Source organism: Panthera leo, chromosome A3, assembly GCF_018350215.1.
Source record: "Panthera leo isolate Ple1 chromosome A3, P.leo_Ple1_pat1.1, whole genome shotgun sequence".
Lineage (NCBI taxonomy): Eukaryota > Metazoa > Chordata > Mammalia > Carnivora > Felidae > Panthera > Panthera leo.
This window is the reverse complement of record NC_056681.1, coordinates 85,477,606-85,494,564: the sequence shown is the minus strand read 5'-3', so window position 1 is coordinate 85,494,564 and position 16,959 is coordinate 85,477,606. Positions and strand designations below refer to the sequence as shown.

At 38.4% G+C, this 16,959-nt stretch overlaps 2 protein-coding genes across 6 annotated transcripts in view; one reads left to right on the top strand and one right to left on the bottom strand.

Annotated features, from left to right (window-relative positions):
- APLF (aprataxin and PNKP like factor) overlaps positions 1 to 11,089 on the bottom strand; it is an 84,692-nt gene extending 73,603 nt beyond the window's left edge. The window contains exon 1 of one of the 4 annotated variants that reach the window (XR_006200736.1): positions 10,769 to 11,087. Coding sequence is in view for 3 of the 4 variants with exons in the window: in XM_042932521.1 (XP_042788455.1) it covers positions 10,769 to 10,864 (96 nt within the window). In the remaining variant the exon portion in view is untranslated. Of the gene's footprint in view, positions 1 to 10,768 lie in introns of all 4 variants that reach the window. The other 3 variants (XM_042932521.1, XM_042932522.1, XM_042932520.1) reach the window with 3 other exon arrangements.
- Positions 11,090 to 11,308: 219 nt separating this feature from the next.
- FBXO48 (F-box protein 48) lies at positions 11,309 to 15,444 on the top strand. 2 transcript variants are annotated; one of them, XM_042932523.1, is made up of 3 exons: positions 11,309 to 11,396; positions 13,459 to 13,800; positions 14,283 to 15,444. In XM_042932523.1, the coding sequence occupies exons 2-3, from the start codon at positions 13,495 to 13,497 to the stop codon at positions 14,442 to 14,444; spliced, it is 468 nt and encodes a 155-aa protein (XP_042788457.1). In that variant the 5' UTR covers positions 11,309 to 11,396; positions 13,459 to 13,494; the 3' UTR covers positions 14,445 to 15,444. The 2 variants fall into 2 exon arrangements, with proteins under 2 accessions (XP_042788457.1, XP_042788458.1); XM_042932524.1 differs by lacking the exon at positions 11,309 to 11,396 and adding an exon at positions 11,415 to 12,185.
- Positions 15,445 to 16,959: the final 1,515 nt, after the last annotated feature.

The window sequence follows — 16,959 nt, the reverse complement described above, 5'->3', positions numbered from 1 at the left end:
TTACCAGGGTCTACTTATTGATTACCCTATTTAAACGAAAATTTCATTTGACAGTCAGACATTTCACATCTTAAGAAAGCCATAAAAATAGTTAAAATAGAGGAATTCATATTTCCTAGCAAATAACTGCAGTCACCTAAATACTAATCATACCATACAAAAAAATCAGAGATCAACAAATAAACACATAAAACCACCTACATTCCACATGTAAAGCACAACTAGGAGGCAGAGATTACCACAAACTTTACATATAGGAGGGGAAAGAAACACCAAGTGCAGATCAAGCTTCAAGGCAAGTGATAACTGGGAGGAAGAGGAATGAGAACCTAGGGGTGGTGGGGCACAGATAGTATCACTCTCAGAAATAGTCACGCCTTGAGTAGGAAATAAAACACATCTCACATCCAGCAGTTCAGTGGTCCAGCAAAACTGGAAACAATTTGGGCATCAATAGGAATAATGGTAACAATGGAATACAAACACTGAATACAAAAATAATCCATGAGTTCACAATGAACTCAAAAAAAGGGCCTGGGGCTAGGGCTGGGAGAAAAAGCCCTTCTTCATAAAAGAATCCCAGCTAATGAAGAAGAAATGATCGAACCAGAAAAATCACTATTTTGCAACTACAAATATAATAATTGACTCAGTAACGGACCAGTGGATGTTAACTTTCAGGTGAATGCTTGATGAGAAAAAGAATATTCCTGAAGTCTCAAAGCATCATTGCACAGATTACTCACAAAGGGAACTGTGTCTTTTTTGGGGAAGTCTGATAGACACCACCTTTCCCAAGTGACCACCCAACATCGCCAACAACAGCACAAACTCCTAGCTGGGCCTTGTGATAAGCTGCTTCAATTTCACATCGAATATGTAATATTCTTGCCCAAAATGTTTAACCTGAATCCTATTATATAGAAACAATCAGACAATCAAAATTGTGGGCCTTCTTTAAAACAACTGGCCTGGACTCCTAAACACATGAATGCCATGAAAGACAGAATAGTTCTAGATTAAAGAAGATAACGTTTGATTGGATCCTAATTTTTTTAAATGCCAAAAATGGACATTATTGGAAAAGTTGTGTAAAATTAAATATAGGACCATTAAAATTTACTGTCCAATTATAAATTTCTCAAGTGTGGTAAGTTTATATGTATGTACATAACAGTTTATATATACTTATGTATGTATATATACATTTTATATAAAAATGTTCTTGCTCTTAGGTGATACATGTTGACATATTTAAGGATGAAGAGCCAAAATCCATACAATGTACCTTCAGAAGGGTTCAGAAAACAATACATATATGAGAAAAAAACAAATATATATATATATATATATGTATATATATATATGTGTGTATATATATATATGAGTGTGTGTATATGAGAGATAAAGAACATGTGGCAAAATGTTACCATTAATCTGCTAAAGACATATTAAGTGTTCATTGTACTATTCTTTCAACTTTTTCTGCAGGTCTGTAATCTTTCAAAATGAAAAGTTGAGGAAAAAATAGTTAAATTTTCAAATATGTTGGTGCCTAAAAGGTTTATTATCAAATTACCTAGAAAATGTAGTATATGATTGCTAAATGACATAAATACACCATCTCAGTAAAATTTATTTACAGTCATCTCAGTAAAATTAATAAGACTCTTTCTATAGTAAATTTTTCTAACTTCTTCGCTTGAGACTGGGTACCACAAACTGGTAGCCGATTGGCTACAAATCATTCAGGCTGGTTTTTTTCTCTCAAGTTTTGAAAAGTGTACGCACCCTCCATCTCACCACAGCGCTCAGCACCCGTACAATCTCCCACCAAACACCTTTCACTCTTTAGTGTATGCCTGGCCTCTGCAGGCATTTGAATTTGCAACTTATGATTTGAGGCACACCTTTTTTAAGATTTTAATTTTTTTTTTTAGATATTATTTTAAGTCATCTCTATACCCAACATGGGGCTCGAAATCATAACCCTGAGATCCAAGAGACGCACGTTCCCCCAGCTAACCAGCTTGGCAGCCCCAAAACTACACCTATGCTTTCAGATGCCAGTTCTTCACATGTGACATCGTATACCAGATGCTACTAGTCGCTTGATCAATAGCTATTCATTTCTTCGTCCATACTAATATCTACTCTCCTTTTGTTTAGGCCAACAAGGTACCCATTTAAAAATATCCAAATGCCCAGAACTCCTCATAGCTATGGATAGCCAAACGACAAGTTCTAGGAAAAGATATGAGAGGGAGTGTGTATTAACGACGTTTTCTAGTTTCCGTATCTGATGTTTTAATATCTGGCACCTTGAACTAAGGAAGGACTACCTACCCCAAGGGTTATCAGGTTCTTAGAGACAGTAAATGACTCACCTGCAAGTATACCTTTCATATGCAAAATAACCAATCTAAAGTCTGTACCTGCAATTATGGCTTTACCTCGCTCTTATGCTGTGCTAATCACCCCAGGACTAGGCATCAGACAACTAGGGACAGCCCATACAGCTCAGAGCTCATAAAATTATTCAAAACTAGACCACCCGACACCTGTTTATCTTGCCTTGCCCATTCATTCCTAAGAAAGTTGTGAGAAAGGCTTTCCTGCAGTTCCCCTAGCTCTCTCTGCCTTCTGCCTCCCACCAATCTCACGTGGCCCTGCACGGCATGGTGTGCCTTTCTTTCTCTTGGGAACTGTGAGTAATAAATTATCTTTTCAGTGGCAATCATCTCATGATCTGTTGGCTTCACCATTCCTGAATGAAACAACAAAATCTCCATTTTAAAACAGTGGAGCTTCTGGAAAGATTATTGTCTTCAAGATAACAAGGAACAGGCTCGATAGGAGTGGACCTTTTTTTGCCCTGTGCCTTTCTCTTTTCTTCCTGCTTAAATGGGACGCTTCAAAGTACAGCAGCCATCTCGACTGCAGGCATGAATCACGTGCAAAGGATGACCAAGGAGGAACACAGAAGAGCCGGTTCCTTGAGTATCTGCAACAGCCCCGGGCTGACTGCCCCTGAGATTCTCTTACAAACGAAAAATCAATTTGGTTTGTCACATCTCGGTTACCTGCAGCCAAAAGCAATTATGATTAATATCCTTTACTTCAACAATACTGGACATCTAATAACAAATTTATTTATGTTCAGCCAGTCAGAGAAGGAATAGTAGAAAACAGAGAAGCTAACCAAATCTGTGCATTCAAGCACAAGAATTTTTTTTAGTATTAAAAAAACTGCACAGCATACAGCAGGAGCTGAAGCATACGCAGGCTACAGGGTAATGCTGAAATCACTCCTATCCTTTGTTAACAACAGCTGAAATGACAGAAATTCTCCTTCAGACACTACAGAACAAATGTTTTTTACTTGAATTCTTCATACTGTTTCTTGAATGGGGACAGGACTCTGTCTTTTGTATTGATACAATGTGGATCCTTCTCTTTGATTTTCTGGTTCTGAATTGAATGTTTCCTGATAAGGACAAGTCCTTTCGCCTTGTCTTCATGTCTCATTTTTAAGACATGAAGTTTGTGCTAGAGGAAAAGATAAAGACATGAAAACATAAAAGAATTGCTTGTGAGTTGTTTGACAAATACTTATTTTTGACATCTACTGAAGTCACACAGAATGAAGATTTTCTTACGCTACTAGCAGAAATGCTTGGATGTTTTGACTCAAGGTCTCTGACCTATTTGTTTATTATTTCCAAAATTCTAAAAATAAAAAACAAACCTGAATAAAATAAAAGCAGAAAAGTTACTGGACCCTGGAATAGAATAGACTGGTACCTTTCATTTCATTTTTGCCTATATATATTTACTAAACTACCAACAACAGTCCATTTTTCTTAAAATGTTTTCCTACAGAAATTTCTGAATATCACAGGCAAGTATAATGTATCTCGTAAATACAATATCCCCATGTAGCCTGGCTCCTATAAACACAAGAACAGAGTAGAGGCAAGATTTGCTTTTTCCAATATGAATTACAGAAGACACCAAAGGGTAAGGTAATAAAATTTTTCTTGTACAATACTTAATAACTTACAGTGCTTTCACACAAGATTGTCTAGTTTGCTCTATTAACAACAGACAAATAAAAAATAGGCAAATTCAAACTTCCACGGTAGAGAAAAATTAAAAAAAAAAAAAACCATCTGGTAGGAGATTTGAATCTGTATCATGAGAAAATGCATAAACCTAAAGAAGCATAGGCTCTACTTTAGGCATAGTTTGCATAAAATATCTTCCTCAAACTTTTGTGTGTATATGTGGCAAGTACATAAAACCTAAAATTAAGACGCAAATTAAACAGACTCATTGTTGACAAACCTGTTGATGAAGCATAAAAGTTTCGTATCTAGAGTGCTTCCCAGTTACCAGATCCAAGATCCACTCCCCAGAGCTCAATCTACCTTGAGACTCTGTCAAAACATTAGATAAGTCAATCTTATTCCTCAAAATTGCAAAAGTTAGTTGACACAAGGTGTTTAATGTTACCATACTTGGAATGTACCAAAGTTCATTTTTCTGATATTAACAAAGGGCAAGTTTGAGGAAACAAACATAGGCTCTCTAGAGAGATTCCAGTAAGCTCTCTTTAAAAGGTTATTAAAACACTGGATGTGAAATGGTCTTTGAACTTGTGAAATACTTTCCCATAAGACCAATGGTATAATAGTAGTTAGGCTATCAGGTTACCTCACAACTATCTATTTAATCCACAATACTGATGAAATATGGATCACTTAGATTTTAAAAAGTAAAATGCAATACCTGCTGAGCTCCTAATTCAAGGTTGCTGAATAGCCAGCCAATATGATAAAACTGGGCTGACTTAATGCCACTGAGGTTTCAACTCACCCAACCTGCTTGGCTTGCAATGCTACTTGTGAAGTGAATGCTATACAAACGTAAGAACATTATCCTCACCATTGATATGATAGATGGCATCATAATAGAGACAATATAATGAGTAAAAACATAAGCAGAGCTTAGGAAGACAAAACTGGATTGAAATCTCCACTTGGGACTTCGATAAATTAAAATTTCTCAATAAAATTCAGTTCAGCAAAAATGTCTTAAAAGACTTATTCTGTGCCAAGCATTCTTAGTGTGTCCAGAAGTGGTTTTCAACTCTGATTTCACAACAGAATCATCTTCAGAGCTTTTAAAAATACAGATACCCAGGGACGCCTGGGTGGCTCAGTCGGTTAAGCATCTGACTTCGGCTCAGGTCATGATCTCATGGTTCGTGAGTTTGAGCCCCGCCATGGGAGCCTGCTTCAGATTCTGCCTCCCTCTCTCTGCCCCTTCCTAGTTCACACTCTGTCTCTCTCTCTCAAAAATAAAAAACATTAAAAAAATAATAATAAGTAAATAAAAACACAGATACCCAAATGCTACCTACAAGAATCAAAATACCAGTGGAAGGAACATAGAGAGAGAGGTACAAAAGCATGTGAGAAGATGGTATATTCAGGCTGAGTAGTACGTGGGAGATAATTTGGAGAGATTGATTTAGAAATAAATATATGTAAAATATACAGGAATATACATACATATGAAAAGTAATTCACTATGCACCTATTATAATGTCCAAAACCCAAAGCACTGAGAACACCAAATGCTGGTGAAGTTGCGGAACAACAGGAAATCATTCATGGATGGTGGGGATGCAAAATGGTACAGCCACATTGAAAGACAGTTGGCAGCTTTTTACAAAACTAAACACACTCTTAACATATGGTCCAGCAATTGAGCTCCTTGGTATTTACCCAAATGAACTGAAAACTTATGTCTACACAAAAACTTGCACATGGATGGTTGTAACAGCTTTATTCATAACCGCCACAACTTGGAAGTAACCAAGATATCCTTCAGCAGGTAAATGGATAAACTGTGGAACATTCAGATATTGCAATATTACCCATCATTAAAAAGCCATGAGAAGACATGGAGGAACCTTAAATACCATTACTAAGTGAAAGAAGTCAGCCTAAAAAAGTCTATATTTACATACTGTATAATTCCAACTATATGATATGCTGGAAAAGGTAAATTATGGAGAGAGTAAAAAGTTCAGTAGGTTGGGAAAGGAAGAAAGAACAGAAAGAGCATAGAGGATTTTTAAGGCAGTGAAACTATTCTGTGTAATACTACAATACCTGATATGTGTCATTACACATTTGTCAAAACCCACACAATGTGCACCAGGAATGAAGCTTAGTGCTAAACCATGGACTTTGAATGATAATGACAAGTCAATATAGGTTCATTGGATATACCAGTGTGGTGCAAGATATCGACAGCAAAGAAAGGTGGGGTGAGGAACAGAGATGAAAACTCTCTGTATTTTGTACTCAATTCTGCCATGAACCTAAGACTGCTGAAAAAAATAAAGCCTATTTTAAAGAAGAAAAATAAATACTGTAAAAGCAAAGTCCAGAAAAGTTAAAAGGGGATCAGTGATGTAATGTGATTATCCCACAAGCCTGGTCAGCACTTACCCAATCACCCAATCGGTCATACACTTTCTGTCTTGGACCCGGGAAATCATACATCCACTGAGCCTGAAGGGCCTTTCCCTCTCTACCACCCACTCTCCACCTACCAAACAGCTAACTGTTCTGACACTCCAAAGACAACTCAATGTCACTGAGTCAGGAAGCCTTCCCTAACCCCTCATCTTAACTGTGGGTTCCTTCCTATACCTCTCTGTATCATGTAACACCCTTTTCTGTTTGGCTCATAGTACTGAAACAAAATTTTTAATTAAATGTGACCTTTCAGAAGTTGGAGGTTATATCTAAAAATCCAGATTTCTTACTACTATTTTTTTTTTCATGTTTCTTACTAATCTTGAAAATAACCATAGGACTGTTACCAGGTGGGCATGGGGGTGAGTGGCAGGGACCACATTACAGGTCATTTTCCTTGTGGCCTTCCCAACACTAAGGCAGCTGTCATCTATGACACTGCTGTGATTTATTTACCATCATCCCTGCGCTGTTTTTCCTACACAGTCCCATTTCATTCACTCAGGTGCCTGCCTGGTTCCAGTTCCCATTTGAGGTGCCAAATGCTATTTAGTTACTTGTTTCTCTGACTCTCATACCTAGGAAACTAAGTTTCTTGAGAGTAATGACTTGTTTCTCTTTCATCCTTCCATTCTGACTACAGTATATATTGAACTATTTTCTGAATTCACTAAATGAAAATGAAATAGGAAATGGAATACAAAAAAATGCTAACATTCAATCCATCATGAATGTTGCTCTGAAAGCTTTAGCAGTTGGTAGCACTGCTTCTTTGTTATGCTTAAATTCACTTCAAAATTCTATATCCTTTTCAAACCTAAGTTACAAGTAGGCTCTTTTTGAGGGTTGGAAGAATGAGAAGCAGAGACACAGAAAAGGAAGAGATCATGTCCTTTGAAGGCCTACTATGTGCCAGACACTGTACTAGACTAAAAAGGTGCAGGAGATGGAAGGGATACCCAGCAGCTAGGAGTGCTTGGCACATCCCTAGGGACCAGATAGGACTAGGTTCCAGAAAGGCCAGTGAGATTCTGCAAAAGGCACAAACAATACAGAGTTGCCAGGCCAGGGAGTGGTTACTGGCTACTTTTGTATAAACTTTGTAGGACACTAATAGCATTCTTAGAAATGGTGAACTGATACCAGGGAAGGTCTATATTAGAGTCCATGACTATCCCCACCCACAACCAAGGGCCTCTTCTCTTTTCAATTAAAGCAGTAGATTCTATTACACCTGCCGTTAAGACTCACTAGATAGCTGGCATTGTCCTTTTTCCTTGGAGGAAACAGATTAGAAACGAATGTGTCATATAATCCCCATCAAAACAGAAAAAGGGAAATTTGAAATTAGAAACGGTGGTTTTCATTTAAGAGTATAATCAGCTTTTTAAAAAGCGTATATAATCAGCTTTAGAGAAAAACTATAAAGCAAATAATTTGGCCTAAAGGTACTCTTGAGATGCTATACTGTAAAACCTTAACTAAAGTTAAATTTTTTACTTAAGATAAATTATAGTTTCACATATAGTTGGAAGATATAATACACAAAGATCTCTTGTACCATATCTCCAGTTTGCCCAGCAGTAACATCTTGTAACACTATAGTCCAGTATCACAACAGGATACTAATATTGATACAGTCAAGATACAGAATATTTCCACCACCACACAAATCCTCATGTTGCTGTGTTATAGCCATACCAGTCTCCTTCTGCTCCCCTCTCCACTTCTTTTAACTCCTGGCAACCACTAATCTGTTCTCCATGTTTACAATTTTGTAATTGCAATAATGTCATGTAAGTGAATTCATACAATATGTAACCTTTGGGATTGGCTGACTTCAGCCAGTATAATTCCATGGAGATTCATCTTGGTGTAAAACCTTTAACTGGTATGGATCATAAAACACAATTACAACCTGGTAAAGTAACCAAGACCTCAGGTTCCCTGATGACTCCCACTAAAGTAAATGTCACAAGAACATTAAATTTCACCGTACTCTGTTATCTATAAGTGGTCTTTATATGTGCTCTCCTGCCACTGTAAAGACAAAGACATTCTCATCAATTTGTTTCACCACCAAGCCCATTTTACACATTGGAATTAAAAACCTTTATGTTTGTGTGGCCATGAACGCTTGTGAAACTTGTCTCCAAAAAAACATAACCTGTTAAATGAGTTCAAAAATCATTATTAATCATTAAATATTAATGATTAATAATCACATTATGAGTAATTTACAATGAACATCCTGAGTTTTCCCACTTGAAGTAAGTCTTTGCTCTCTCACACTACAAAAAAAAGCATCACTGGAATAACTGCTGTTTGAAATAGCACCTTCATGTTGAGTTTTAACCACTGCAAAGAAAGAATATCTTTTTTAAAAAACCACAAGCTGATTTGTTCTTCAAATTTTTCCTTTAACACACTTAGGACACTGTTCATAACCACTTCTAATATCTGCCAAACTTGGCAAGAGAATGTCATCACAGAATGATTATTCGAAAAGGAGAAGCAAAATTCTGACCAGACAGACTAACTTTCTACTCCTTACTATTTGAAGACAGGAACCAAGCAGGCTCATCTCACATCAGCAAGCCTATAATACAAAGATCAAGCTACAAGTAATGAAAGAGTCTGCAACCTGTTGCCATGTTTATAAAACACAGGCCTAAAATTCATCGACCCTTAACCAGAAACACAGTACTCTGTATTGGTGATACAATTTGTTAAGCAAATCAAAATTCACTTGTGAACAGACATAAGGTTTCTAGATGAAGCACATACTCTGTTAAATTTCATATGTATATATATGTATACACACACACATATATTTAAATATATATGGAGAAAGGAGGAAGGGAGGGAAGAAGGAAACAAATCTCTCAGGTAGTTCTCTCAAATTCAAATGTTTGTGTAAACTAACAAACTATGGGGGAAAGTAGCAATGTTATTTAAACATTTAAGTAATTATTTGTCCAGTAAAAAAAAATAAATACCAGGTGAACTTCAACTGTCTCAATAACCTTACTATCCATATATGTACACACACACATACACATTGATTAGGACTGACCTCTGCATCAGAACCCCCAAGTACCACTCCTTTTCCTGTGCCAAGAAGGAGCCTAAGGCTAATAATATCAATGGTTCCAGGTAGACACTGGAGGCTAGCCAGGATAACAGTCCACACTCCTCACTGGCTGGCATTAGCTCACTGACACAGGTTTGTCTCCAGAGGCCAAGAGAAAACTCCTAGAGGGCAGAGACCTAGATCTCATTCATCTTTGTAACCCCACAGCGCTACCGTCTGCAAAGGTGCTGCGCAAAGTGGGCACTAAACAAAATATGCTGAATGTTACAAAAAATAATATATCTGTTTTAGGTAGAGATCTATAAAATTTAAGAATGCAACAGGAAAATTTCCTAACTCCTAAACATCCCAAAGAGGGTGGAGAATATATAGCTTAGTGGCACTACATGTCCAAAAGCTTATTTGCACCCTTTAAATAACCGCTCTATGGCTCAATTTTCTCTTCTGAACAATGAAGATAATAAGAGCACCTAATTCCTAGGATTTTGAAGTGATTAAAAAGTTGGGACACGTAAAGTCCTTAGATCAATGTCCGGAACACTACACTCTACTTTAAGGGTTAGCTGCTGATATTACTGAAAAAGACTATTCCATAAAAGTAAGGCCCATACAGTCCCACAAGAGGCCAAAAGCTTAAAAGAAATCATTCTAGGAAAGAGAAGATCAGGGGTTGGCAAACTTTTCCTGTAAAGGGCCAAATTCTACTGTAAATACTGTGGCTTGTCAGGCCAAGAGGCAATATCCTCAACTCTTGGGCCAATTGTTCTTCCTAAAAGGCTAATAGGTTTTTTGTTTGTTTGTTTACATTTCACATTTTAAAACTTAAGAACCATCCTTAGTACATGGCTCCATACAAAAACAGCCTGGATTTGGACCCAGGGCCATAGTTTGCTGACCCCTGGATAAGATTATAATGATCATACAAATCAGTGCTTATTAAGGGCACCACTATAAAACGTTTGTGAGCTGTTTAAAGTTGACTGAAAACCGTGCTGCTCCCTAGCTTCTAAAATCCAGACAGGCAGGGCCGGGTGGTAGAGAAGCCAGAAACGGGGCTTCAGGAGACAGCCAGGATCTCGCACGGCTCTCCGGGTCCGGCCGAGCCCCCTGCCACACTTACTCGCAGCAGCGGCCCGCGGCCGATCACCGTCTCCCCGGGCGCCAGGGCCACCCGGGGGCCGCCGTCCTGCGGTTGCAGCTCGAAGCCCCCGGACATGGCGGCGAAGACTACACCCCTTGGCAAGGAGACGGTCCCCGCAGCCGTTTCCGCCTTCCATGGACACGCACAGGGCCTAGGCAGGCCCTCGGAAAAATGCAGGGGGAGGGGGAGCACAAGCTCCACTCGGGGGCGTCCAGGCCTGGCACGGCAGGAGCTCTGGCGCCGCAGCAGGAGCCCCGCCTCTCCTCTCCGGCCAGTGACGCGCTCCGGGATTCCTCCAACACTCCGCCTCAAAATTATTTTTTAAAAGCCCCGGCTAACCACCCCACCACCCCGCTTTCTCACCGCCCACCCGTCACAGGGGACGTCGGGCCTTGTAGTCCGTGGCGCCCTCCTTCTCCTCTCTTGCTGAGTTGAGACGCCCAGATAAAACTACCACTCCCAAAAGGCAACGCGCGCTCCTCTCTACGCCTGTGCGAAATCCGTGTCAGCAAGGCGGGACTACAGTGGGCGGAACTGGAGGGACTATGGCGAAGGATTCGAATTCCGGAGGATATAATTTGCCGGAGAAGCTACCGCGGCCCTGGAGGTAGGGAGTTCCCGCTGACGTCTGGACTACGCAGCCTCAGCTCAGTCCCCTGGAGCTGCGGTGACAGTCAGTGCTGACGGTTGTTATTGTCGCTTTTTTGTCATTGCTCCGTGTTCTTTGGACTCGGGCAGCTGCAGACTGCGCGAGATCCTCAAGGAGGGCACTCAGATGGGATGTGGAGTTACCTGCGGGGTGTGTCTGCGCCGCCTCTCGATCCCTCCCTTCCTGTGACACCTGAAAGGGGGGGCGAGCTCTTCCCTAACTCGAGAAATAATTCAGCAAAGTTTGGTTCATAAAGAAGGGGCAGAAGAGGGATAGTTTTCCAGGTATCCAGGCAAAACTGGCCTTAGAAGAAGATGCCTAGCGGGAATTTAGGAACCTCACCGAGGCACCCCCCAACTGTTAAACTCAAAATTTCGTTTGCCTCCTGGGAAAGAACTGTAACGAGAGGACGCGTTTTATTCCCCAATGAGATTCTGGGAGAAGTAACAAATGTTTAAATGCAACAGTAACGTTCTCCACATTAATGTGAGATTTTTTTTCCCCCAGAAATACAGTAGTTCGGCTTTGGTTTGTATTGATATTGAGAGAGACGAGCTCCTGATAAAAATTTGCTCTTGATTCATGAACTTGTTTCTATCAGTTTGCTTTCTTACTTCCCCAAAACTTCGAGAGGAAGTCCTAATGTCTGTTGAACACAGACATTAAAATTCTTACTATAGCTAATTTGGATCATAAACAATCAAACGAATGGGAGCAATTGTGGCCTTGAGAAGTGCAGAAACATAGGTAAGTAGCATGTTTAGAAAGGGGAATCATTAGCTGAGTTAAAAAGAAGTATTTAGCAAACCCTTCTTCCTGCACTGTAACCCACCCCCCATTATAAAAGGAAGTGCAACATGGAGTAAACTGATTTTGAGTAATCTGAGCTGTCTTTATATGCAAAAATAGCTCATGCTTTCAACTGATTTTGGAGCCTAGACCATGCACTTTAGGTAAATTAGCCGAAACTGGACTTTCAGTCTGTAATTATATGCTATACCTAACTGAATTATAAACATTGTTTATAATTGCTGGTTACTGTTGCTTTATGGCCTCAATACCTAGTGTTCTTCATTCATAATTATGCATGTAGGATACCTTCAAGAGGCCATTTCTAAAACACTGATCTAATAACTGAATTGAAAATGTGAGGCTTTGTGTTGTTATAACCTGGACTTCAACCTCTTTTCCATTGTATCAACTGTGAGCACCTACCCAGTAGGTACAAGTAGATAACAATTATCATATAAACTACAAAAGTCCATCAGGGTTGTGGTTAAGTCACAAACTGTAGATGAAGAACTTAATGACAAGGCATCAATTCCCACAGACAAGTATTTAGGAGTTCAAGAGATTGAACCATACACATTTTCAAAAGTATTTTCAGCAAATGCGTGGAATCAAACGTGTTCCCACAATAGTTATTTCTACTACTAAACTCAAAGTATAGTTTGTGAGGTATCATTTCACTTTTTTAGATAATGTTCTTTGGGAGCAGAAACATAAATGTTTAGAAACAAACCCATTTACCAAAAACATTTAAAAAGAAGAGAAGTAGGGAGCGCCTGCATGGCTCAGTCGGTTAAGCGTACAACTTCGGCTCAGGTCACGATCTCCTGGTTTGTGGGTTCGAGCCCCGCATCGGGCTATATGCTGGCAGCTCAGAGCCTGGAGCCTGCTTCTGATTCTGTGTCTCCCTCTCTCTCTGCCCCTCCCCTGCTCACTCTCTGTTTTCTCTCTCTCAAAAATTTTAAAAAAAAAATTTTTTTTAAAGGGAAGTAACATGTGTTGAGTGTCTCCTATGTGCAATTTAGATGAAGCTAGATGGTTTACACATTATCCCTGTTAATCCTTGTAAGAACACACAGGAAAGGAGCATCATTGGCCCCATTTTACAGATTGAAAACCTCAAGTCATGAAAGTTAAGGTTCTTGTAATCATACGCAGAAAATATCTGGCTCAGAGTAGGTTCTATAGTCTGATCTGAAGAGACTGAGCATGTTTAAACTTTGCCTTTTAGGTTACATATGTGGATAACTTGCTAAAACATCAAGCTATGCAGAAAAGCCTCAAGAGGAACAATAATTCAAGAGTTTCTGGCATAAAATTGAATTCTGTGGATGCTGAGAAGGAAAAGAAAGAGAGTCAAAAGACCTTTGTTGAACTGTTGCCTCCAGAAGTCACTTTTAAAATTTTCAGTCAGCTGGACATTCGGAGTTTGTGCAGGGCTTCCATAACTTGCAGGAGCTGGAATTACACAGTAAGAAACAGTGACTCCTTATGGAAACCTCATTGCTTGACCTTAAGAGCTGTGTGCCAAAGAGAAGTAGACGATGATCTAGAAAGTGGATATTCCTGGAGAGTAAGTTTAGTGTTTGAAGTCTGTGGTGTTCTTGACAATATGGTGATAGGTTTGAGCCAACTCTGCCTTCTGCACAGAGGAGGTAGGATTTCATATACAGAGTGACATACAGAGTGTGTTGGCTTTTGGCCTTGAAGTTGAATTAGTATTTTCCTGCAAACCACATCATTCCATCCATCCTTTTACATTTTTTAAATACTAAATTCAGGCATATTCCTCTGTTAGCTACTTCATTCCACCTTTTCCACAACTCACAGCAAACTCTGTGGCTCACTCTGTGTGTATACACATATACGTACACCCACACCCACACCCACCCACCCACACACATATGCTTACCACAAATGTAATAGTAGATGTGTATATCAAAGTAAATATTTAATCTTCTTTTCAGCCCTGTCATTCAGCTTCTCTAGTTTTAAACAAACTCACCGACCAACCACCTACTCCATTTTTTAACAATGATGATTTACCTCTTTCAGGTAATACTACTGAGGAATTACCAGAAGAGTAAAGTGAAACACGAATGGCTAAGTGGCAGATACAGCAACATATGTTCTCCTCTTAGCCTACCAGAAAAAATCATGTACCCAATGGATGTAGATACATGGGGGGAAATTCTAGAAGCAGAACTGGAAAGATAAGCTGAAAAATTACAAACACATCTTGTAACTTTGAGAGTTTAAAACTAAAATGACTCTTAGGTTTGTTTTTTTGTTCGCCTTTTTAATGTTTAACATTCAAAAGAAAATATTGTAAAAGTCCAGCTTTGTTTTTATTCTGCACTTTCATAAAAATTCTGGCTTTACTGTAATGCAGAAAAATCATGACATGTTATTTATGTAAGAAATACTATACTGATAGAGTGTTTTAAATGTATTGCTTCATGTATTTATATTAGTATATTGCAGTACTCTAATGACAAAGGAGTTTGATTGGTATTTCCTGCTTAATGGTAATTCAAAAATTCAGGAAACCATATGAAGAAACTGATTAGTGATTCATTAAGTAGTAGACATAACCAGGCTTATAACTAGAAGTAGACATAATTAGGAAGACTACCTAAAATGAAATTAATAGTAACATGTTGAAATGTAGAATATAATAAATTTATATTTTGATAACTTTGAAATGTCCATTTCAGTGGCATCAGATTGAATTGTCAAACACTGAGCCCATTTTAAAATGTGCTAAACTTGTGGTTTAGTTTAAAATTAATCTGACTGGAAGGCTGAAACTTGTGAGATCATGATACCCATTACTTGCCTACAGACCTGGAACTGCTCTCAGGGACAGCCATCAGCACCGCCAGTTTTTCTTGGCAAACGCTTTCCAACAGCCTTACAGCACCATCTAGTGTACTACGTGTAGATAACCAAGGCAAGGGACTTCGATCCTTTTTGTTTTCCCACATTTAAAAGAAAAGAAAACGTGGGGGGAAAAAAACAAAAGGAGGAGGAGAAGAACTGTATTATTTTAGAGTACGCTATATACCTGACTTGTTTAAATTTATAGCTTTCCAGGAATCTTTAACTTTTGTTTTTCTTTTTCTTAAAAGTAGATGGTATAGTACTCACTATACCAGATTGTTCATTCTGAATCTGTGGTCAACACCATAGTAAAAAGTGTCTGTGAAACATTTTAGTCAGTGTGGCATTTTCTTCTGAAATTGTGCTCTGTGGCACAAAAAATAAGAATCCGGGAAACCAGTATTTAACAAATAGGCACAATATTGGAAAGATGCCTTACTCTATGCAGATTCCTTGTGTTGGATCAAGCAGGTGAGGATCTGTTGGAAGGAACCTTAAAGACCAGGCATCATTCTCTAGGACTAGTTGACAATCCCTTTTAGAGGAATACCTTTCAGCCACCATTAACTCTCTTCTTGGCAAACTCTTTTGTAAAACTTATTCTCTGGACCTGGAAACCATCCCTAGATTACACCATTCTGGATTAAGTGGCCCTCGTTAAGTAAGGTTCCCATAGTTCTTTGTACATACCATTCTCAAAGCTGTCTACTGCATTAAATTGTCAGTCTTATTTGTCTGTCCCCCTTGCCCCCACTGCCGCTTTGGACTATGAGATTCTTTTTTTTTTTTTTTTTCCTAGTTTATTTATTTTGAGAGAGAGAGGTAGAGACACAATCCCAAGCAGGCTCCATGCCGTCAGCTCAAAGCCAAATGCGGGGCCCTATCTCATGAACCGTGAGATCATGACCTGAGCCAAAATCAAGAGTCAGATCCTCAACTGACTGAGCCACCCAGTCACCCCAGGACTGTGAGCTTCTTAAAGGCAGGGACCATTTATTTATTTATGTGTTCTCAAAACCTGGAATATAGTAGTTTTTCCCTAATGATTTGTTAAATTATTCCTATGTTATTTATTTTAATCCTACCCAGAATGTATAATAAAAATAATTTACATTACCGTTAGTGGACAAAACTGTATTGAAATGCAATATAAACCTGTAAGATAGATGGGATGCTTACTATTAATGCTAATATATGAATGATTGTTTTAGTCTTCTCAAAAGCTATAAGGGAAAAATAAGGAAATAGAAATGTTTTGTTTTATGTTTTTGAATAAACACTTGAAAATAAACTTAACCCAAAAATATCACTTAATTGTAATTATTGGGTCACTCCAATGAGTTTTCAGTAATACTTTGTAAGCTATATGAACAATCTAGTTGTTTTTAGTACTGTAACATTAAAATAATTTTTTATATAATAAGCTATAAGCTATGATCACAGTCTACAGAAAGGAAAGTTTGGAAACTTAATGATAACTTTTATGGTATGGTCTTAGAATGAACTGTACATTTATCAGACCGAGCCATTAGCATCTGAGAACATGAGTGGGTGGAGTAGAATGGAGAGAAGACGTACTCTTACTCATAGATAAAATAACATGTTACATATACACAGTTTGTAAAAAAGGCAAGATTAGTGGAATAGAATATTGAGTTTCTAGTGTTGTTTATTATTTAATCAGTTCAAGATCTAATATATATTTTTTTAATTTAGAAATTTTTCTTTAGTTGCTTCTAGTTTATAACACAATCTTACTTAAGCCAGGACATAATCATCAGTAAAAATCTATATGAATATAAACTTCAGATCTTAGAATACTCAAGTATATAAAAGCCTAATTTGAAAA

What these genes read in the sequence shown, in the direction of transcription:
- FBXO48 (XM_042932523.1), top strand. Translation starts at nt 13,495, where the DNA reads ATGCAGAAAAGCCTCAAGAGGAACAATAATTCAAGAGTTTCTGGCATA. An exon ending in AAAGTGGATATTCCTGGAGA is followed by an intron (nt 13,801 to 14,282) that starts GTAAGTTTAGTG and finishes TACCTCTTTCAG; the next exon opens with GTAATACTACTGAGGAATTA.